Raw genomic sequence first — 24461 nt, 5'->3', positions numbered from 1 at the left:
AATGACACAAATTGAGTTCATTCTGAGACTAGTGTGTCTTCATATGTTGAGAACCTGAATATGAAAAATTCAGATTTTAAAACTGCTGATACTGTTCTTTAGATTGCACTATTACTACATTTAGTGGCTCTTTATAGAGATCACTGGTGATATATGCTTTATGAAAATTTTTCAAGGATGAGGCTTTTAAGTATATCAGGATTTATTTGCACTCAAAAGAATTTCATATATAAAGTATCAATATAGTTTGGCAGGTTTTGAGACCCGTTTTTATAGTCTGATATCAATTAAATGGGTCTAACATAAATCAAGTATAAAGCAATCTTACCCTTGATTGTTGCCTTCAGAGATCTCCAAATTTAAAACAAGGTGCCTTAATTTTGTTCTCACTAAAATTTTTCACTGTTTTTTCCTTTAACTTGGTAAAGCTTCTCTGTATTTACATGAGGGTAACTGGAAATCAATCAGACCTGGAGGGTAGAGAAAGAATGACCAGTAAATTGTGACAGGTAATCAAACATGAAAGTCTTCATTTCTAGTGTTAATCATTTATGCTCAGATGATGTGTCTAGGCTGGCAGTTGAGGAGGAAGTCAAACTGAATGCAGCAGGCTCTGGGTGAAGGCAGGCATCTGATTTCTCTAGGTAACAGTTGTAACTGCAATGTACTGCACAGCCACTGTTAAAGAGCTACTTTGAGTCATTTAAAAAAAAAAAAGGTAATATTCTGTGTTGGCCCTTGGTATGAACCACTTATGACACTTGTAATTTGGGCTTCCTTTCTTCAGTAGTGTATGGTTGTAGGTCAAAGTCCAGAATGAATTAGGTTCATTTCTTTACTCAGACAGTTGCAGTAGCTATTTCAGCAAGTCAGAAGTGCAATTAAACTGGAAAATGCAGTTATTAAAAATACTTCCTCACTGAAAAGACCTGCTTTTGTATATTTAACTGAGATTGACAGACAACATTTTGTGGACAACAGTTAACAACAGTATAACAGTGTTATATCCAGCTTTGTATTCTGAGATAATTACAGCTGATACAGATGTGTCCATGCAGTTTTAAAGACCTCTCTAATATGTTCTTATTTGGTGAAATTTTGTGTCAGGATACAGGTAGAAAAATTATCTTTTCTTCCACTATCAAGTTTTTTAATTGAATGAATTTGTGTCATGAATTGGGAGGTATTGTACATTCCCTTAAGTTTCATGCTCAGCAACTTCTCCTAAGACTAAATATGCCATATTATTGATCCAAGCAAAATGAGACTTCAACTATCCCAGAAAAAGCAGTACTGAGAGAAAAAGAGAAGACAGAATGGGTCAGAAGTAAAAGAAAGAAAGCACAATGTTGAACTGAGACAAAGAACACAGAGGAGGCTCAAAGTAACATGTAAGGGGGGAAAAAATCCAAATAATTTGGAATCCTGACTTTATTTTCTGGCTGAATCAATACTTCAAGGAAGTCTGCATGTATGATACCTTTCTGAGAAACCTTGGATTTTTTCTTATTTTCTTGTCTGTTTTGGAAAGAGGAACAATATGCACAAGTTAACTTCTGCGCATGAAAGAAATCAGCACAGCACTCAGATATCTTAGTGGAATCTGAGAATGAATATGTTTTTACACAAATGTGACAGAAAGATCCAGTGGAAGAGACAAAATGGATTTTGCCTCATTTCTTTTGAATTTTGCTATTATTCCTGAACCAGATTAAATCTGTCTTTTTCTGCATGGGCAATATGATAGATTGCTTGTGAACACACATGAAAACATGCTTAGCAAAGGCCACTGTGAGTATCAGTACTTTATCATATCCAGTATTTTACTTTATCTTCTCCTTTTAATTTTACAGCTGAACAGAATCCTACAATGCCTTGACACATTATGAGTCTTTTCTAAAAGCTGTTTAATGTCTTGATATCTGAGTGCTGTAAGACAAAAAGCTTATCTGTTTTGTTCAGGCAGAAGGTAGAAGAGAATGATTTAGGGGTTTAATGACTAAAAAAAAAAAAAAAAATTACTCCTAGTGAAAGGCTTTATCTGGAGGTTGTTTAACAACCTGAATACTGCCAGTCTGATTTCTTCCAGAACATTTCTGCTCATCTCGGGCATTGCTTTGTTTCTGATGCCTGGTGTGACTGTGGGTATCCTGAGATGCTTCTCACAGACACTGTCTGTGGGGAAGGAGGCACACGTGACACCTTGTAAGCTTGCCTTGAGGTAGCAAAGCATTTTATGGGTGCATCTGACCTCCAGCCTAAACTATCCTAAGAATATGTAATACTGAATTTCTAGGTTCATTTATTGATAACATTAATATTTACATTGTGGGCCCTCACTTAAGGAAGAGCTTCACATTAATTATATCTTTGAACTGTCAGGCATATCAATAGCCATGATTTTTCAAGAATAACATTTCCATCGCTGAACTTTCTCAAGGACTCAAAGTTCTTTATTTTTTAAAAATTTTGTGGAAGAATTAGTATTTCACTAAGTAAATCAGAAATATATTGTCTTAGCACAGTGCCAAGAGAAACAGCTTTACCTAATAGCTGCATTTAACATAATGGTATTTGCCTCCTTATTCATGTGATCTGAATAATACATTATCTTTATTTAAGCTTTCTGCTGTCTAAATTAAACTTGAATTTACAAATTAAATAAGCCCCTTGTCACTGTTTGCCTTGCCACTGTTTTGACTTTTTGTACTGTAATAAACTGACCAGACCTAAAGATCAACTTCTTTGCTCTATAGACCAGTTCATGTAATGTTCCTTTAAGTGCAGATCAATGTCTTTCTTTTCTGAGCTACCTGCATATCAAAAATACCTCTCAGCTGTCAGCTTACCTTCACCAAGGCAGTCTTCTCTCAAATGCCTTGCAAATCCCAGGCAGACTCTAAAACTGAACCTCTAAATAAAAAGACAAAAGGAGGTGGATTAATCAATAAGGATGCTTTCATTTTCACTATTTTTTCCCCAGGCTGAATCCCCAGACACCACAATCAAATCAATCTCATCTAAACTGTACTAAGGCATATAAAGGCTACTTGACACAGATTCTGGTTTTCACACAGACAAGACAATCGTGCTTTTTCTCCCTCTCTCTCTCTCTTGCTTTCTTAAAGTAGTCTTGATTTGAGATTGTCACTTTCTGGGGAAAATGATAAAATGCTTTCCCTCACCCATCTATTTTGTTGCTAAATACTTCCTTCTTTCAAAATGCTATTCTATCACAGTGTTAGAATAAGACTTGACAGATTAGAAAATTATTTATCTCACTCATTGCTTAACAAGACTTGTTTTGGGAAGTTGATAAACCAAGTGATACCTAAAAAATGGTACATGCAAGCATATCACTCACATTTAAGTACTGACAGAAAATTAGCAACTTCAAGTGTCTCCCTGTGCACCAAACTGTCCTTGGACATGTTCTCAAAAATTTCTCCTTTGCTACATGAACTAATTATTTTCTTATTACCTAAAATTTACGACACAGGCAAAACTGAGTTTCTCAGCTACATTTTGCTATTAAAATAATAAAAATTTTATTTTTAATTGAGAATGCAGCCAAATTGTTCCTAATATTCCAGGTGGTGTTTTCCTAGCTTGTTTTAGTGTTCCTGCCAAATCTGCCGTTAACCATGTGCTCTTTTGGCCTATCACAAGATATGAAAATTATTTAGGAAAATAAAAGAGTATTTTAAGGAATTGATGAAAACTATGTGTAAAGGGGGTCCTGTTGATAAAGTATATTAGAATACCAAATAAACTTGGAGAAAATCCCTTAAGCAAGTCAGATGTTATGAGAGAGGATACTTTAGTTCAGAAGAAAATATACACAGTTTTCTGATTTTCTGGCATGAAGATAATTAAGGACGCAAAGAGGCAAGAATATGTAAAAATACAAGAGGAATATGCAGTTCTCAAAGTCAGCTCTGTGCATATCTGGTGAGTCTCCTTTTTTCTGGGTGTTTTAGCTCTTGCTTGTATCTGGTAGTTCTTATAATATTAAAACCAGCATGCTAACTTAAATGAGCAGAAAACAGGTTAAAAACAAATAAACTTAGGGGTTTTTGTTGTTTTGTTTTGTTTTTTTTAAACTTAGTAGTTAGTGAAATTCCTTGACACAGAGTCTTATTAATGAAATCTGGAAACACAGATTTGAGGAGGAAATGCAAGTCAGAAGATGCTAAAGACAAAGGTGAGATACAGCCTGCAGGACAAGAGTGCCTTCATGGGCAGAGCCCTGAAAGCTGAGAAGGGAGCTGGTGCTGGCAGAGTGGAAATACTCCTCAATAGTTTTCCCAAAATATTCAGGACTAGATGAATATTTGGCCATACCCATTATGACTTATGTTAAGCTCTCTTCCTTTATGAACTTAAATTTAGAAGGAAAGCAAATCCAGCTCCATTTTGTTTTAATCTCTTATAATGAAATAAAATGTAATGTAGAACAGTATTTTTTTTAAAATAAAAATATTTCAGCTATTCAGACACTATATAAAGGTCTTGTTTCCGTTGCCTAACATGGACATATAGATTTGCACACTGTCTACTCTAAAAAGTCATCATATAAAGCGAGATAAAGAAAGCTGTGATAAATAGAAGTGGCAATAAGTAGTATGTTTTATAATACTGGACACGTTATCTAATGTGAGTGCACATTTCCTGTCTAAAGCATACAATATTTGCATGTTTTTTGTCTCCCCAGAATAACTATCCACTATGCTTGAGTGCCAGCCAGTGCACAGTTGGGGCCAGGTTTGTTTTACAAACACAATGGAAGAAAACTGAGGGAAATTTATGTGCTTTAAGTGACCTGTAGTTTGCTGTCTCTGATGAGAGCAAGATTAAATCAACAAAACTGGCAGCTAGAAGAGGACTTATTTCTTTTTCTATGTGGGACTGGCAATGACTATGGAACCCTAGAGTGTAATTTCTTTGAGTCAGTTTTCATGTCTTTAGGCAGTGAATTAATTTACCAAGTGTATGGGGAAATTGTTTAGAGCATTACCAATTTCTTCATAGAAGGGAATTCCCCTAACTTTTATCTATTTTATGTGATATTAAATATGTCTTATGAATATAGTTCCAGAAGTTTGTGATATATTATACCAGCATTAATACTCAAACTTCTCCCTGTTTTAATCTAGGCAGTTAATCATGATATAGTATCTCCCACTGCTATACTTACCCACTCTTCCCACCAATACTAATTCTCTTCTTCTAATTCAGTGAAAGCCCAAGACACTCAATTAGGAACTGGCATTATGGATTTGTCATATAAGTTATGTTAATTACCTTTTATGGACCAAGATAGCACAACATTTATGTTGAGTACACTAAAAGCATTTAATATTATACTTAAAGAACTCTAACAGTTTGCTAACTGTGTTGTATGTTCTTAGGAAATGCAATTAGAAAATACATAACTTTGGTTCTGTCACAGAAAAGAACCATAATTCTCTTGTTATACCTTGTTCATGTCAGATGCCCTAGTAATTACATAATTTGACAATTACTCACTCTAACAGATTATACACTTCCAAATCACGTAATTTCTTTTGTGAGCAAGATAGCATTGCATAATTGTCAAGTGACCCCATGGAAAATTAATGAACAGATTAGTGTTACTAATCTTAATTATATATTTATGGCTTTATTAAATGTACAAGGATAAAATTTCCCCAAACACCTAAGGGGTTTAGAATATAGATCCAATACAAAAAATTAAAGAAGACTTTAGATAGAAACATGGTCCCAAGATAAATAAAACTGAACTGTATTCTAACTTCCCATTAATATCTGCCTAATCATGCAAATACTGAGATCTATAATTTTCTTTCTTTTTGACTTAAAAATTCCCTTTGGATTCTAGTACTATGCAAGCCAGAGCTTCTTATGTCTAAAGTCTGTAAACTAAATAGTTTTTCATCCATCCCTATACAAAGTTTAAAAAAAACCCAAAAAACCAACTGCTTTCTTGTCATAGTGCTCCTTTTCTAGACAGTGTCTTCAGGGATAGGCTCAGTATTAAAAGAGGCATTTGGTTGTATTTCTTCATTTCTTCATCTGAGGGATGTACCCTCAGCACCTCTGGCTAGAACTCAGATTTTTGCTCACTTTTTAGAGTGTCTACCACATGTGTTAGAATTTGTCTGCAGTCAGATGCAGGGACAATCAAGCTGTCTATTATTGAAATCACGACATCAGGCAACTGAGGTGACCCAAAATCCTCATGGGCGTAGTTGTTGGAAATGTAAATGAGATTTGTGTATAACCTGTTGACTGAACTTGCCTCCAAAGGATACATCAATGGTTGGAATTTGTCCTAAGTGTGAGTTTGGACTCAGATTGTTTTGTCATGGTTAGTGGGGACAGTTTCCCATTGACAAGGAGATCTGTGAGCTGGGAGTAACATGTGCATCCTAAAAGGAAAGCATTGTTTAGGTCAGTGTCTCCTGCTTTACAGTACATATTTGATTCAAAGCCTTGTATTGTGGAAGTGTTTTAAAATCAGCCCAATGACATTTCTGTACAGTTGCAGAGGCACATAATGTTCAACAGCCAGTTCTTCTGGTCAGCGTTGTAGGTGATTAGAAAATGCCAAAAGATACTACGTGGTGCCAGCCTTATACTGTTGAGTGGAAAAAAACATAGCTTCATTTCTACTGCTGTAAGATTTTTAAAAGATGCATTGGTCATTACTAATGATGTCACCATATTTTATTATAGGTTACATATGAAATTGCTGGTGCGATAGAAAAAAATAAAGATTCCCTTTCACAAAATCTCATATTTGTAATGAAAAGTAAGTAAATGCTTTTGTGGTTACTGTTGTTAAAAATCAAGATATTATGACTTGATTTTACTTTTCATGCTTTTCATGTTCATTTTAATAGACATTTATATGTATTTTATTTGCAGTAAAAAAAAATCACCCCTATCTTTATCAAGTATTTACATATAGTATGGTTTGAAATTTGCTCTAATTTAAAAGCTTTTAGATTCATGAACATAGAGCATCTTTATCATGTGATGTGGTGCAAAGAAAAACTCAGTGTAATATGATTTGTGAGAATGACTTACAGAAGACAATGAGTATGCACTACAGCAAAAATAAAACTCAGAAAATAGGGGAAGGAAATTGGGCTCCCAAAATGATAGAGGCAGCAGTGGGATGTACTCCACTGCTTGAGTACCTTTCTAAAAGCAGTAACTTGTGGGCGTTCCTGTGTTTTTCAGTGAATAGATATAAATGCCCATTGAAATGCAAAATTAAATGCCTTTCAGTGTGCACATTGCATAATTATGCCTAATAATAATAAAGCAACCAAATAATTAAATAATTAATGAATCTTAATTGGATTAGTGAGAACCTGTATAATTTCCCCTTTCTGGAGAGGAAAAACAAAACATTTTCCTCAGGGAAAAGCCAGTGTTGTCCTGAGGTGTCATTTGTCATCTCTCCAACCACTGTAGGGTCTTTCAATGAATATATTATATATTTTTTGCTTAGAAATAGAGGCCTAATGTTAAAATTTATTATATTTTAATAATCTTACTGTAAAATTAGTCAATACCATAGTAAAATAATTGATGCATTTTAAATGCAAAAAGTGTACATTCCAAATGAAGAAAGAAATTATCTTGAATATATAAGACTATTGATTGTAGTTTTAGAGATATTAAAGTTCTCACTACTTGGAATATGTATGATAATCTGCCAAAAAGCAGGTATGATAATTTCCAGTATCGATGAGAGAGCATTCTTCCATTCTCTCACATAGTCCCTTTTTGCACTTTCATTGCTGTTTTTTGTAATCAGCTATGCAACTGTTAAAAAGCAAGAGTGGAGGATGAGATTGGATATAAAAAGTTTAATATGATGAGGGTAAGTATATACAACTGAGAAGGAATAATAATAATAATAATAATAATAATAATAATAATAATAATAATAAATTTTGCGAGAATATTTAAAACCATGTCACTTGTTTAAGGGCTAAGTGCCTTCTTTTTTAAGTGATTTAGGCTTAAAACCTGTTTATTGCCAGGGACATATTTGCTTTAGAGTCAGTTTTATAAGCTGTGTAATATATAACTTAAGTTCATGCTTCCTTTGATATTCATTGAATTTCATTTCCCCAATCAAAACTTTTAACTATAATAACATTAAAGTAATTTGTATATATGTGTAGGAATGTGGAACATACCTGCCTGAAAAGTATCAGAAGAGACTTTCGACATAGGATGTATCTATTTTAATTTGAAAGACATAATTTCTATGCCTGTCCTAATCCTACTTATTGCATTTTAAACATATTGATGCCCACTGATTATGCTGGAATAATTTCCATTGTCTGTTTCCATATCTTCTTCATAAATTTATTGTTCTTGTTAAGTAAGGAATCTCCACAGAAAAAGAGAAACAAATCTATTACATTTATCATATAGTAAGAAACCTGTAACTATTCATTAAAGACCAAACTGAAGATTTTTACCTGCTAAGCTATTATTTATGATGCTTATCCCATGCATCTTTCTGTAGTTTTTGTTTATTCATATTTTGTGTGTGATCATAATGCCAGTTTTCCAATTCTTAAAAAAAAAAAATTAACCAGAATTCAGCATGGTTAAAGATGTATCACACAATGAGTTCTTAACACATATTGGTGCTGTGGCAGTATGAGCAGCATGTAATTATCATGTTCACCTAAGAACCCTGTGACCATAAATCTATAAAGGACAATTAGACTGAAATTAGAAGAAAGTATACTATCTGTCTTAAAATTCAGATTTTTTTGTTGTTGTTTAAAAGCACCTCCTAGAAGCATATGTACAAGGAATAATGTATCTGTATGCCATTGTCTTTTTTCTGTAAATGTTTTTAAGTGTGATCTTGATATAGAGACACCAAATTTTCTACAGTCCTGTTCTTTACATTGCCTTTTTTTTAAATCCCTGCTCATGTTTTCTGCATATATAATTCAGTGCAATGAGTGCGTATAATTTATTTCTGTCAAATTCCTTGATTGTTTCTAAATACTACATGTCAGGAAATTGTGCAGAACTCATCTCTTACATTGCTTTAATAGATGGATAAATTGGGAATCTGTAATGGAACAAAATTCAGAGGTGATGATCCCATAAGTAATTAAGTTTAGACAGATCAGTCTGAAGAGTTTTGGTTTATGCCCTCTATTGGTTCAGCACTGGACCTGAATATGTTAAAAATGGTGTTACTATTTTAAGACATTGAATTTTCTTTGATAACTTTGATAATGCTCATTTTTTGAATTTTCCGTTTGTTTTAGGTTTACTTATTTAATTCTCTCCTATTGTGTGTCTTTTTACTGACAAATACCATAAATATAATTTTCTAACTTATATTTTATCTTCATGCATTTCTTTCTCTTTTTTTATTTCCAGCTAGTGAAAATGTGGTCATCAATCAATTGTTCCAGTCCAAACTGACACAAACTGGATCACTTGTTCCTCCGTATCATTCCCTTAAAATCAAAGGGTGTAAAGCAGCTTTGCTCAGTAAAAAAACATCTGTAACTTGTGCAAGTGGAGAAGCAAAGAAGTATATTGAACTCAGCAAGGTAAGAATTTAGGATTCTTTCTGCTCTTGGCTCCTTGAAGATTTTTCTGTTATTTTGTCATTTCTGAAATCATCTTGTTCTCTGCTTCATTCTCTGTAGTCATAATGTTATTAAAATAATTTAGTACTTAGTACCAACACTAAAGCAGCAAAAGTGAGAAAAGGTTCTAATTTATGAGCACTAATAATTCTAGTTCAGAAATCTCTTTCTTGGACTCTTTGAGCAGAAGGTCAAACAAGATGATGAGGTCCTTCAAGTCTGAATCATTCCAGGATTGCCTGTTTTCAAGACTTACTAGCAGTCAGTCCAGTCTTACTAATTTTTGGTTGTATAGGAACACTTCTTCATTTTTTCTCCTGGAAAGGCTTTATGGTGAATAGTTGAGTAAATTAAGACATAGAAAGTGGAAAAATAAATTCCTAATGTTCTTATTATGTCAGCATGAGAAGATTTCTGGTTTGCTAAACACAATTTTGAGTGGTTCATATGAAGATCAAATTTAAATTTTGGCCACTGTTATTTTAAATGGTGTCTTATAGTAAATTTTCCCAGTCAATTTTTAATCAAATCAAATATGCCTCATTTCTAAACTTACTTCTTTTCCTGCTAAGTCAGAAAAAAATTTTTAAAAAAAACCCAAACAAACACCATCCACAAACCATAAGCAAAAGCAAAAAAAGAGAGGAGCGGAAGAGAAACTTTGAAGATTATCAGAAAATTAATTGTTCATGTCACATGGAACATCTCTTTTGAAAAGAAATAATGTGATTTAGTGAGTTAATTCATGACAGAGCTTTGGAATTTATCCTTCAAGAAAAGAAGCACACAATTCTCACAATACATCAGCTGCCTCACCAGGCTTCTTGAATCTTACAACTCTATTTTTGGTTTACAGCTGCATAAAATTGATTCTGCCATGGGATTAGGGAGCCTGCACTCATGTGTCATTGTGGAAGACTTTAGCAATGGGACTTTCCTTATAGTCCCCCTGCTGATAACACCATAATTCCTGACTACTGTTCTTGTCAGCAATCTCAGTGGAAAAACTTAAATTGAAGTGAATGATGTTGGTTTAAGGCTATGTTTAGCAAACAGCTGAGCCTTGCAAGGTGCCTTTAGGTGCCTTTCCACTGTAGTAAAACTTCCTAGAGGAGGCTTCCTAAGGATGTGAAAAAGATCCTAGTCCCATACATGGGACAAAGTATGAAAAACATATCTGAGTTAAAAACCAGGGCAAAACACTGCGCAGTTGGGATCTCTGAAATTATGCTGGTTTTGACATGTCCAGAATTGCTTTTAACCTTTAGTTACTGTCTTGAGAGACAGGATACATTCAATTCCTTTCAGAAGCATGATATCTGAAGTCAGAAATTTCAAATTCAGTGAGAATGCTGTAAACCTTTAGGCATTAGTTGGAAGGTGGGAAGAACTTCATCCTTCATCTGTCTGCAGAGACAAGGATGGCTTTGCTTCTCAAACACAGGCTTTGAGAAGAGCTGTGCAGGTGAGACAGAACACTTTGTTGATACTAAGTTGGCCTAATTTGAGCAAGGTACTGTGCTGCCCCGCAGGACTGGAGCAGAACTTTAGGAATCTAAGCAGTTCCATTGGCAAAAAGCAACACTTACTTTTTTGGAATAGGCACTCACTGCAGGAGCTGGAAATAGGTAACTTCTTAAATTCTGTTGTGGATCAAGCCCACATCCATAACTGTGCAGTCCCAAATAACACCTTCCCTTTTTCAATATAGCCTTGAAAATCTGCTTTGGTGGACTGAAATAATGTTGGGTTTGTTATTTTTTACTGTAATTGCAAATGCAATGTAAGGGGCTTTATCTTGTCAGCCTAAAATTTAAATTATTATGAGTTGGAAAATCATAACCACCATATTTTTATTGGAGTTTGTTCAGAGGTTAATGACAACAAAGAGAAAAAAATATAGAATAGAGGAGGGAGAGAAGGAGAGACATTAAGGCAAAAATTATCAACCAGAGACTGACATTCCTTTTATATCTGAAGTTTGAGTCAAAACATACATCATACTGTAGGCAGTAGGAATTATGAAATGGGAGGTACACATGGTGCTGTATATGGACAGTAAGTAGGCTCCACCATATCCAGGGAAGGGAATTAGAGAAAGTTAATGTCAAGCAGGATTTTGTTGTGAGTCCCTTCCTCTTTCATCTTGTCACTGCAATCCCAGCTAAAAGCTTGGTTATATAATTATAGATGTCTCTACATATGGCCATGTATCTGTTTTCCTTTCCATAAATGACTCTTGATGCTGAGCATGCTGGCACAAGTAAGGACACCTCTTTGAACTAATGCTAGCATGGTAGGATCCAAGACAGCAATGCATCCATTCTATGGCAGACATGAACAGATCTTTTAACTGGCTGGAAGCTTGGGGCACATAAGGAGTCATAGGAATTTGGGGATGCCAGCTCAAGCCTCTGTGACTTATGAAGATCATGTGCCCTTTTCAGATAAAAGATATCTTCATTGGTACTCTCAAACTCTTGCACACATCAACTCTTGCTCCCTTGTTTTTCTCTAATCTTTTCCTGGTGCATATTTCGGCTCTGTTGTCTTCCCCCCACTTACTTTGGAAGAATTGGTATGTTTCAGAGTTTATACAGCAAAAGTCTTTAGATATTTTTAGGAGGAGATTTTTAGCTTCTAAACAGAGATTTCAAATATAGATATATGTGGTGGTTTTTTTCTGTAGATTAGAGGTGCAAGATATTCCAATGTATACTACAGGGCAATGGAGAGGTACAGCTTGGGTAATATAGCCTTTTTCCTTAGCCCATAGCTGAAGTTTAAAGATGTCCAAGTTTTGAGAGTTTGAATTAAATGAATTTTTTGTCTTTCTGGTTTTTTTTCATTTTTCATTTGTTTTCTCTCTCATTCTGAAACAAAATTTTCTTTCCCATGGGAAGTCATAAGTAACATGGGAGAGCAGGCAGGAATTTTAGCATCTGAAGTGTTGTTCTTAGATCTCCCACTAAGTCAAGAAACAATCTTGAACTATTGATTTAAATATTGAGAGGAAGGGGTGACACCATTATCCATAAGTTGGAGAAAAATCTATTTTGGTTAAATTCCTCAGTTATTTTTAAACTTTACTGAAAAATGTCATTGGCATGTTAGTTGTCCTTTTTATGAGAAAAACTGGAACAAGCAGATCTCTTTTACTTTTTAGTTTTGAAGTTGAGGGTGAATTTGCCTTTAAAATTTTATTGCATATAAGTAGTAAAATAAAAAAGAGCCCCAAAGTTTAGCATGTGAGTAAAATAAAAAAGAGCCCCAAAGTTTAGCATGGTGAGTAGAAAATTGCTTGCACTACAATATTTTTAATGGCATTTGGCTTGAATGGGCCAAGCTGAGAAGAAGTAAGCTTTTTTGATAAAACTGGAAAAAGCAGTAGGCCAGAATATGCTGACTCAAAGAATGGGATTTTTATGGGGTAAGTGGACTGAAGAAAGGCAATGGAGAGTCAGAGGTGAAAAGGTTGTCATTGATAAGGGGGTTTAAATCTCACAGCTTTTTCAAATCCTGGAATGCAATAATTTTGCCAGCCTTTCTGTAGAAAGTTTAACAAAAGACCCCAAATTCTGGGACCACTTTTGCTACGATTATTTCCATGTCAGTCCCAAAGACAGGAAGTAGAGCAGCGAAAAATAAATTCATTTTCACCTCCCAATTCTGGTGTATGGGGTAATATTGGTTCTAATGAGATAGGAAGTTGTTAATAATTTATGTCTCAAATTGGTGAACATGTATTAAAAAAAGAGAAGTTTAACTGTGTTTACATGTGCAAGAAGAAATTAGAAGATTTTTTTTAAATATTTGTATATTTTTTTTTGCTGTTGAGATTTTTTTAAATGATCTGTACTCTTACATTTACTGACTTAAACATCTGCCAAAGGCATAAGGCACCTTCTTACAGTGTTACAGAATTATGCTGCTTCTAGACTCCATGGGATACTAACTGCACAAGTCCTACTTCTGCCACAGAGTCCTGAAACATCTTGATTTGCCCAGTTGTTTGTAAAGGGTGAATTATCATTATAATGTATGTAGCTGCTTTTGAAATCAAAATTTACCAGTCATGGCTCTGCAAATACCTGAGGATATTTATCCACTTCCCATTTCTTTCTGAAACTCAATCCTTGTCTATGGCACAGTGTTTGCACAAATTTTTGCCTTCATTAGTCAACTGCAGCAATGACAATAAAGGTCTACTGCCCATCTTGAGATGAAATTGTTGAGCGTGTGCTTTTCTCTTCCACAGCTGTTGAAAAAGAAAGGAACATCCTCATTTCTTCAGAGACTGGAACGAGGGGGCCCAACCACTGTGGCAATACAGCTCAGGGTCAGTGGACATCTTATGGGCAGAAATTTGCAAAAGAATCTCCAGATGTTTTAAAGGCAGGATTACCCTCTGCAGATTGCAATAGAAGAAAGAAAAATCTTATGTTTGAAGAAGTGACTTGCATGACCTGGTCAACCCTTTTGAGAAAATAATGTTAAAAAGTTAGGAGGAGAATGTGTATTGAACAATTGTCTTATCTGCACAAGAATGATTGATAATTGCTGTTTTGTTTGTTTGTTTGTTTTTTCCCCAGAAATCTCTTGCAGATATTATTGGGAAGCTTCAGAATTGCACACCACATTCTGTTCATTGTATAAAACCTAATAACTCCAAGTTGCCAGATACTTTTGATAATTTTTATGTGTCTGCTCAACTGCAGTATATTGGTGTCCTAGACATGGTCAAAATTATCCGACACGGGTATCCAGTACGTCTCTCTTTCACAGACTTCTTGTCAAGGTAAATTCTTTCAAGTTTCATAAAACCTTTTTTGTTACCTACAGTACAAAGCCTTCTGTTGTGATCTGGTAGTGTTTGCAATGTTGATTTTCTTATGAGTCTTTCAGACTTTTTCAGAGAAAATCTTGTCTGCCTGCAAGGGGTATAGGCCTGCTACTTTTCGATTGAACAAATAATGAACTTTAGAAATATATTTACAAATCGATACATTTATAACATCTATATTGATATGTGGAAATGAATTTATAAAGATCATCAGAAAAATTAAGATTAAAAACGTATGACCTCATAAAGGAGCCCTTTTTTACAATTTATGCTATTTGTATGATTTAAGATATATAAAATACTGTATATTGTCTGCAGATAATTAAAAAGGAGAAGGAGAAATAGTCTAATTTTTCAGCTTTCTAGGTGTAGATGTCATGGATTCATTATTTGTATCTCATAGGCTAGGATTTGTTTATGCCTGGTCATGAGGTACTAATGCTCATATCACAACTCCATTTTTATTATTGTTAGAAATCAGTGACATATAGAATTAATGTGAAAAGACAAAAGGTCTGCTTCTATCAGAAGGCAAACTCTTGTTCCCCATTCCCAGTTCAGTATTGGAGTTTTGGGTCACTTAATTCTTAAAAGATTTGGGAAAGAAAGAGGATTGTCTTGCCCAAGAAGTATTTGTTTAGCAGCCTCATGCACTCAAGGCAAGTTCCAATCCCCTTGATTGATGTATATCAACCAGTCATGATCTGGCCTTTATTATTTTACTTCTGAAAAACAGCACTAGCTGCTTACACATAAGTTTGAGTTGTCTTCTTGGAAAAAGGTGTGGCTGTTAAATTACTGCATGGGCAATAAGTTTTTTTCCTCCATAAATACTCCAACAGTGAGGAGTATAGGAGTTTATACTTCTACCTCTTTCACAAATAAACCATCTGTGCCCTACCACAATATTCATCCTCCAGTGTGAATCAAGCTGGGCAGGCTGGTTGAGGAGAAGATGCACATAATGGGAGCTTTGGGAAAGCTTTCATGTTCTGAGTTTGTATGGGCAATCTCTGCTGTGTTTTTGCAGCCAACAGACTGCAGGTAAGAAAGAAATATTGCATTCAGAGATGATGAGTTAGCTTTTTGAAAAGTTTCCTAAAAATCCTCATTTGTGCTGCATCTCTATATTGCCTTGGTAACTAAACAGGATATTTTTAGAAACCAGATAATTGGTTTTGGTGGTTTTTTGTTAACTGTATTAGTTTTGTTGGCTGTTCAGCCATACTCTGGTCTTGTCTTACTATTCATTGACTGGAATGAGAACTGATTTTGTCGTATTTCCTTATAGGCTTACACACCTGAACGTGATGGAGTTTTTCACCTTTCAAATTCTTATTTCCTTTGCTGTCAAACTGATATTTCTAGTATTCTAAAGAGAATTTGTGGCCCTAATCCCGACCTGAATTCCCAAAAGTTAGGAAATTACTGTCCTCCCTCACCATCCCTGCAGTTTCTGTGCATTTACTTTTTGGATCTTCTTTATCATATAGGTAATGGGGTCAGAATTCACAATAGCTATTAATTAAAAATAAAAACACCTTTTTTTTCTTCAGGCTTACAAGAAGAAAGTATGTTTGAATTAGGACACTTTTTGGCAAAGGGATGGAATGTTAGAAAACCTATATTCTATCACCAATCAGACATTAGCAGTTCATTCTTAATTGGATGACTTTGAATAAATTTCTACTGCTATTTAATTAGGGATTAATATGACTTGTATTTAACCTATTCATGAGTTCTATTTGAACTCCTACAATGGCTTAAGAGAGAGGTAGCTAAAGAAATGTCATATTTTGCAAGAGTATATCTTCCTTGGCTACAAAGTTTAATCATTATTTCTGTTGCTATCCTTTTGGGTTTACTGGTTCTGCTTCTGTCTTATCAAAGTAAAAGTTGCCAGCTGTGAGGTGAACCCCTCAATCACCAAAATTTGCTGATCAGAAGAGAAATCTTATGGAATTTCTCATTTTTAAATGGAAGCTGTGACACTTCTTCTCAATGAATATATGATAAAATGAGAATAAGGTCAGATAAGATCAGATGCTATTAAATCCTGTTAAAGTAGGATAATTAAGAAATCATATATGTGATTTTAACAGATTTGCCAACTCCAAATGCAGTGTTTCTGCTGAATTTACCTGCAGTGTTGGCTCAATTTCTAAAGCTCTGTGACCAGGGAGACAGGGATCAGTTTTTACCTTACCTTAAAAGCAGAAAACCTTGAGTAGTACACATTTTACACTCCTGGAAAAGTTTACCCATCCATATATTTTGCTTATTATCTTCAGAATGGTTCTCAATGGACTATTTTTTTAAGTTCTAGCTTTGCTTTTTAAGTCAAGGCAGTGGCACAAACAAATTTTTAAAGGGTTTAAAGTTTCCAAATTGCAGTCTAAATTGTACACATAGTTTAGGTATCTTCAAATATATTTTTTCTTGGAAGAAAGAAAACAGTAAAATAGCCATTGAATTAGCAACTATGTGCAGATTGCTGTTTCTTTCCAGTATTTCTTGTTTTGATATCTTATTAAAAATTATTTCTGATTTAAAATAATTCTAATTTAAAATGTATCCAATTTAGAATAAGATATACAAACAGCCCATTAGTAGAAACAGTAAGTTATTATGGTTTTGGTAGTCAGTGCCATGGAACAGGAAAAATAAATATCAAGTGTCTGCGCTGTTTCCAGTGCAGAACAACAGGGCTCAGAAACTCTCTGGGGCACAAACAGAGCCTCGTTATACAAGCTTAATATCTAGAATCTAATCTCTTTGCATCAATTAATAAAAGGGATCCTGGCTGACTTTTGTGTCATTCACCACACATGGTGCTCAAGGAAGACATGCAAAAGCCATTTCAAATATAAATTTTTGAAAGTACTTAGAGGGATCAAAGACCCATGAGGTGACCTCAGCAAAATACAAGAATACAGCTGTTCAGGGATGTTCAGGTAAAAATGAGGTAGTAAGATGCTTTGTTTCACTATCTCTGAAAAATTTTATTTTCATAGCATCCTCCTTTACTAACACTCCAGGTTCTCTAAATTGAAATAAAAATCAAAATAATTCCTTCTTTCTACTTTAATGCTGCTCACCAAGTTTCTAAACTATACACAGGTTTTTTTCTCTGTCTGCATTTCAGTATCCTTGTCCGTGGAAGAATTTATGCACTACTAACTCAGAAACTGAGGTTCACATGTCCCAGGTTTCTTGTGGCTGGGACACTGCTTAGCAGTGGAGACTGCAAGGTCCAGTTACACAGGTCCTTAAATGAGGCATCTCTGTCAGCCTTCCCTGCCAGTTTGCAGGAAACACTCAGAGCTGTTGAAGCTCAGGATAACCTCTGCGGATTATTGGACTGATAAGCAATTTGAGCCTTTCACTTAGCAGATAAGAATGGCAGGATTTCTTTGGCAAAAATCATGTTGTTCAGAAAGCCCGGATTCTAGTGCTCTATTCCTTGCATTTATTTCTGCACTTTTTGAGTGTTTCTTGGAATTTCATTACTGTCTCTCAGGTTTCTAGATGGTCTTTCCTGGGTTTAATTCTATCAACTTACCTTTGTGTTTTCCATCATGGAGGTCCCATCCTGCCTTCTGTTGCTAATCAAGGAAGAGCAGAGAAAATTTCATGGTGTGAAGGAGAACACGAAGGTTGTATGTAGAGGCATTCCTTACAGTATGGTGGCAAGAAGAGATAAGTCACTAGAATGTTATGATTTACTATTTCTAATAATCTTTTAAAATTGCCTAAATTGCACCAATCTAATCTTTAGTTTTACCTAGGCTAATGCAGCTATGAAGCTTTAAAAGTAGTTATTTATCCTGTTAAGACAGTGTCAGGTGCTGATTTGGAGGTATAATGTCATGGCTTCTTCTTTCTCCTCCTCCTCCTCTTCCTTGTCCTTTTCCTTCCCCTTTCTTCCCCATCTTCTCCTCTTTTTCTCCTTCTTCTCCCTCCTTTCATAATCTAACCTTGCTCTCCTTTATGAATAAGGTAAAAATATCTAAATCACCAACTTTAGGCTTTATTTTAAAAAAGGAAATAAAGAGTTAACATTCTGATGATTTTTTTTTTGTTTTAAAGTAACTTCAAAAGATGGTGAAACATCCATTTTAATAGGAAATATTAGGAAGGAAGAATATGACACAATGATAATGTATTCTTATGGTAATCATAGCAGTGAGGGTGAAACAAGTATGTTCAAAGACTGTTCTAATTACAGGTTTTCCTCTGATTTTGGTATGAAGTTATTAATGTGTTCTTCAACACTGAACTGAACTGAACTGCAGATCCGGAATTCTGTACTTCTGGTCAGGGCAACATTCATTGATAATGAAATGCACCGATAGTGATCTTTACATCAAAACTTTAGTGCTTCAGAGTACTAAATTGTGATTAACTCTTTCAAATAATTGACTTTGTTAAGAGATCATTCTGAAGAGATGCCTTGTTTTCTCAGGAAAGATTATACTAATGCTGATATCACCGCTCAGTCAAGTAATGTCTGTCCTTTTCCTATAAAGCCCTTTTTAATAGCTGTTGTAATATTTTCACCAAATCTGTGCTATTAGCTGATGATGTATTGCGCAGATGTGTTGTTTATGTTTGTAAATCATATGCATGAGTCATCATTGTATATCTGTACTCTCTTTGTCCAGAAGCATTTTGTTGTTGGCTTTTTTTAGTCTTTCTTTCCCCTCTCCCTTTTTTTTCCTCTTGAAAGCAGAGAAGTTATAATGTTTTATAATATATAATTTTTGAATTTAAAAAGTCAGCAGAACATTTCAGACTCTCATGAGTAAGTTAGGGCATTAGTGAGAATGATGTACAGAGCAGATTGCAAAGTGATGGACCATCATCACACTGGCCCTTTCAGCTTTACTGTCTGCTATGCAGCATCAGTAATCTCATAGAGCACTACATTGATATGTGCCATGATACCTTAAATCTTTGCAAGGAGAGCAAGAGGCAATCTGACTGCTGCTTCAAAAGCCGTATTCCATTAAAGTAGATGTAATGATATCAATTTATATCAAATGGCAGTCTTGCCATTGTGGAGTTTGTTCCTTCAGATCTAGAACTAGAAGTAATATTTCTGATAGAGGGTAATCCTTTTTATTTGTCTTTCTTTCAGAATGCAAGCAAAGGTGAGTAAATAAAGTATCTTAAAGTCATCAGTTTTGAGGGCACTTTAAACACAAATTCATAAACCTGGTAATGACTAGCTTCCCATGAGGAGTGAAGGTCATCCTTGAAGTTTAAAACTGTGATTTTCAAAATGTCTGTGCCTTGGAAATTTTGGTAATTCCTATAGAATCATAGAATGGTTTGGATTGGAAGGGGCCTTAAAGATCGTGTTGCTCCAAATGACTTGCCATGGACACCTTCCACTATACAAGGTTGTTCAGAGCCACATCTAACCTGGCCTTGGACACTTCCAGGCGAAAGGCATCCACAGCTTCTCTGAGCAACCTGTTCCAGTGCCTTTCCAATGCCACAGTAAAGAATTTTATCCTAATATCTAATTTAAACCAGTCCTCTTTAAGTTTAAAGCCCTTGTGCTATAATTTCCTGCCCTTTTCAAAAATCCCTCTCTGTCTTTCCTGTATGCCAACTATAGGTACTGGGAGACCACAGTAAGATCCCTCCGGAGCCTTTTCCTCTCCAGGGTGAACAACCCCAGCTCCCTCCCCCTGTTTCCATAGAAGAGGTGTTCCAGCTCTCTGACTATCTTCATGGCCCTCCTCAGGACTTGTTCCAACAGGTCAATGTCCGCCTTGTTCTGAGGACCCCAGAGCTGGACACAGCACTCCAGGAGTGGAATCACAAGGGCAGAGTAGAGGGGCAGGACCACCTCCCTTGACCTGCTGGTCACACTTTTTGTGTGACCAGGATGCTGTTGGCTTTCTGAACTACAAATGCACATTGCCAGCTCATGTCTCACCTCTCATCCACCAGCACCCCAAATAAAGCCCTTGAATAAAGAAGTGTCATTGGTTAACCCCAGCTGGCAGCTCACCCCTTGTGGCTACTAGCTCATTCCTTCCTCAGTGGGGTGGGGGAGACAATTAGGAGAGAAGTCAGAAAACTCATTGGTTGAAATAAATACAATTGAATGGAGAAAAGAAACCAATAAATTAAAAATAAGGAACTAATTTTCTACTTGCTATTGGCAGACAGGAAAGTATTTCATCATGAGTACTGGTGACTTGGGAAGACAAACACCATCATTCTGAAAGTCCCTTCTTCCTTTTTCTACCCTCAGCTTTTATTTGTTCTTTTCCTTTCACCAACCTTTTGGATAGGGGAACCCAGTTTAGGATAATTTACAGCACTCAGGGTTACTCTAAATTACTAATTCCTCATGAAACCTTACTGGTAGGGATTGGTTATACTGTGGGAGATGACCAAAACCCAGAATGCTCTGGCATTCTCCCTGATAAGCCTAGGATTAGAGTAAATCACCCTGGGGATTTCCTGAGATGTAACTAGATATTTGGGACTGTCTTAAAGGCTACAAAAATCTACTTGTACAATGGGATAGTGTAGCAAGAGTTACCAAGCTACTCATATTGTAGAAAAACCAAATAGCTCTTTCCACGCAGTCTGACTGTTGGAATCTTCTGTTTTACCCCTTTGGAGTTGTTTCTTTGTATCCATTTAGCTTGTTTTCTCCATTCTCTCCATTAGGTCCTTTTTTGATATTTTAGAAACAAGAAATTCACAAGGTAACTTGATATGCCTGTGGTGACTTACCTAAATAACCAAGACTTTATTTGTAGGGTGTAAAGAAAAGTGATCACTTTTAGGATGGGATTCAACTGATTAGTCTTAGGTTTATCCATTTTTGCAGGTATTTCCCAGAATCAGTGTAGCTCCATTCTGTGCCAAGGGAATGAATTAATGCTTTGTAACAGGCTCAAAAAAAATCAGAAAACAACATTTTGGAGCCAAGACAGATGCAGTTTTTGAAGCTATACTATGGCATTAGTTCTCTTGCCCATGGTATTAGTCTTGAAAAAGCAAAAATAAATGCTTATGTTGCATGTCACAGAGTTTGGACTGTGAGGATGGTAAAGCTGCTGGTGTTTCTGGGGCTTAGTGAGAGTGCACAAATGACTGACTATAAGAGAAAAGAGTTTCTCTTTTGACTGGAGTTTTCAGTGGAAGACTAGACACCTGACTTTATTTAGAAGGCATCTAGCTATATTTTGAAGGCAAAAATAAATATCAGCATTGTTTGCTCAGGCATCTTCAGAAGCTTGCAATGCAACCCTCATTTGCTAAAGCAATTACAAATGTGTAAATGTGTGTAAACAATTGAAGTCAGTTGAATTATTCATATCTGTCATATACTTTACAGTTCTACAAGATTGACAAGAAAAGGAGTCCCTTGAGCAGGAGGATGTAATTAGGTAATTAAATAGCCAGATACAGACAAATAAAGATGACATGGCCAGTTAAGTCTGATGGTTCCTAACTTTCAAATGTTTGTTGTATAATCTGAATAATCTTCCAGCATTATGTATATTACATTTAATATAGAATGCATAAAACTTAGTGAAGCTTCTTGCAGAGTCTGGTGTTTTGTGCAATAGAGAATGTCCCAGTTTTTAGGCTGTCTCGGTGAGAATCTCATAGTATTGTTCTCCCTCCACTATTAGGTTCATTCAACTACATTATTTTCTTTTGGCAATCATAGATCTATTGGGCACACACAAGTATAATTCTGGCTGAACTCTTTCAGCAGTTTTTGCAGTTTTCTTTATTTAAATTTCAGGATCTGTGAATTTTTAAAATGTTTATTTAATTTCTAGATTGAAGTGCCACCCTTGATACCTCTGCTTTCCACTAGCACTTGACATTTCTTATCCATCAGATTTAACAAAATGTTTATTAGATCACTAAATAACCCTTACAATCCCTATAAAAATCTATTCATGTTTTACATCTGTGAATTTTAAAGCTTGTGCTATTTCTAAACATGGAAAAATGTTGTCACAAGTAGCTGAAATACCTACCACAGCACTGGATTTCATCTAAAAGCATGGGTTAAAAAAATAGATAGAATTACATTTGTACACAAATAAGTATAATGAAAGTTCTTGACACATATCTCACAAACTGACTGAGTTCAATGTGTCTATAACAGGCAGCTAATAACTTTATTTCAGAACCTTAAGGTTCCAACAAAAATCTTTATTGAGTACTTCATAATTTGCTGACATCACATAATGACAAAGATAATGGACATAGATTTATGTGTGGTAGTAAGAAATTCAGTTAAATGCCTGCCACAGAAATAAACCTTTTAAAATATTATCAACCGCTAATGTTCTCGCTAATCTTTATACATTGAAACTCTTTTAAGGAAATGCTTATTAGAATTACTGACCTCTTAAATTAATACAGCATATATTTAAAGTAAATATTTTAAAGAAAATATGTAACACATTAGTTTATGCCATTGGCACTATGCAGTGCATAAACTAATGCAGGAACTTTGAATTATCAATTTAAGGTGTAAATTGTCACATAGATTAATTTTACTTTACAATTTTAAATAATTCCTTGTTATTTATTGCTTAATTAAATATGTCTACATGGTTTCACTGTTTAGAAAAATAATAGTTGATCTTGAGTGCTGCTTTTCTATGGTCATAGGACTTGTATAGGTCATAGGACTTGTATAGATGCAGTCCAGCTGCCTCACACTCAAAAAAACCTGTGACCCTCCTGCAGTTTCTTCTCTGCAGCTGTTAAATTCTTTCCATTCAACTCAGATATTCAGGGCACCCTTTTTCTCCTTATCCATATCTTGATATTCTTTACAACCATTTAATCTTCAGCAGGAGAACCTGGAATGACACTTCCTAAAGCTAGATTTCCTAGTCAGGCTGAATAATAATAGGCAGTTTATACTGGTGAAATCTGAGAGCAAACACAAAATCCTATGCAAGCGTGCACATAAAATCCTTTTATGCCTCTTAATCACTGGGTCGTACTTTGCTTTCTTGTTTAGACCAATGTGGCATTAATTTAACATCATCTGTTTCAGCAGAATTACTCCAGCTGTATTGCACTCTTAATGGGAACCTGATCCACTCTTGGCATATGACCTTAGTATATCTTGAAAAATGATGCTTTTGTATGGTTTGTCTAACCATTATACAATCCAGAGCCAGGAGAATCCCTGTTACCCAGACTGATAGTACTCACAGGGTTCAGAGGCACAAGGGAAGCTCCCACAGAAGGGAGCAGAAGTAGAGATGATCTCACAGAGAAGCTATTTTGCCATATGGTTTAAAAAGGTCCAAAAAATCCTTCCCCATACTCCCAATAAGCATTGTCTAAGCTACTAGTGAGTATTGTGAGAAGAGTCTTGTGTGTTCCCATTCCTCTTTGGCTGAGTACTGGTTACATAGGATTTAAAAAACCACCAAAAGTAGTGAAGAAATAAAGCATTATCTAGGTGGAACAGCAAATCTAATCCTATTTCTCTTTAATATCACAATTCCTATTTAAGTCTGGTTTTACTTTCTGCTTCTGCAGCATACATCTTTCTCAGTATATTTCCCAATGGGCTGGGCAGTGCCCTCTTGGCAAACAGTGAGCCACTGAAGGGGCAATGTCACCAGGAGACCAAGCAGGAAAGTTGTACAAGCCCACTTCAGTGTTTCAGTTGAAATTTTGATTTTGATGCCCTATCATCATATGGCTGTGTCTGCAGAGAAAGAAAAGGAACTTCAGTGGACACCAGTCATACAACATCTTTGTGTTAAACAGAATCCAATTAGCAGGTTAACAAGGAAATTTAAATTTATTACATAGCCCATATTTTCTGTGTACAGTGAAGCATTTTATGGCCTCATGTGCATCTTGGTGGGATGCCCAAGCATAAAGAGGTAGTTAGCTGTGGGAAAGACTTACCTAGCAAGAGCTAAAGGTAAACATTTGCTAGA

General features: G+C 35.4%; 1 protein-coding gene across 1 annotated transcript in view; it reads left to right on the top strand.

Annotated features, from left to right (window-relative positions):
• The window catches only part of MYO16 (myosin XVI), a 259909-nt gene that overhangs the window by 165962 nt on the left and 69486 nt on the right, over positions 1-24461 (top strand). The window contains exons 23-26 of the mRNA XM_059839709.1: positions 6739-6814; positions 9436-9611; positions 13909-13989; positions 14243-14448. Of these exons, the coding sequence (XP_059695692.1) occupies positions 6739-6814; positions 9436-9611; positions 13909-13989; positions 14243-14448 (539 nt within the window). The remainder of the gene's footprint in view (positions 1-6738; positions 6815-9435; positions 9612-13908; positions 13990-14242; positions 14449-24461) is intronic.

Source organism: Haemorhous mexicanus, chromosome 2 (assembly GCF_027477595.1).
Source record: "Haemorhous mexicanus isolate bHaeMex1 chromosome 2, bHaeMex1.pri, whole genome shotgun sequence".
Taxonomy (NCBI): Eukaryota; Metazoa; Chordata; class Aves; order Passeriformes; family Fringillidae; genus Haemorhous; species Haemorhous mexicanus.
Note: the sequence above shows the minus strand (reverse complement) of the source record. Positions and strands in the feature narration are given on the sequence as shown.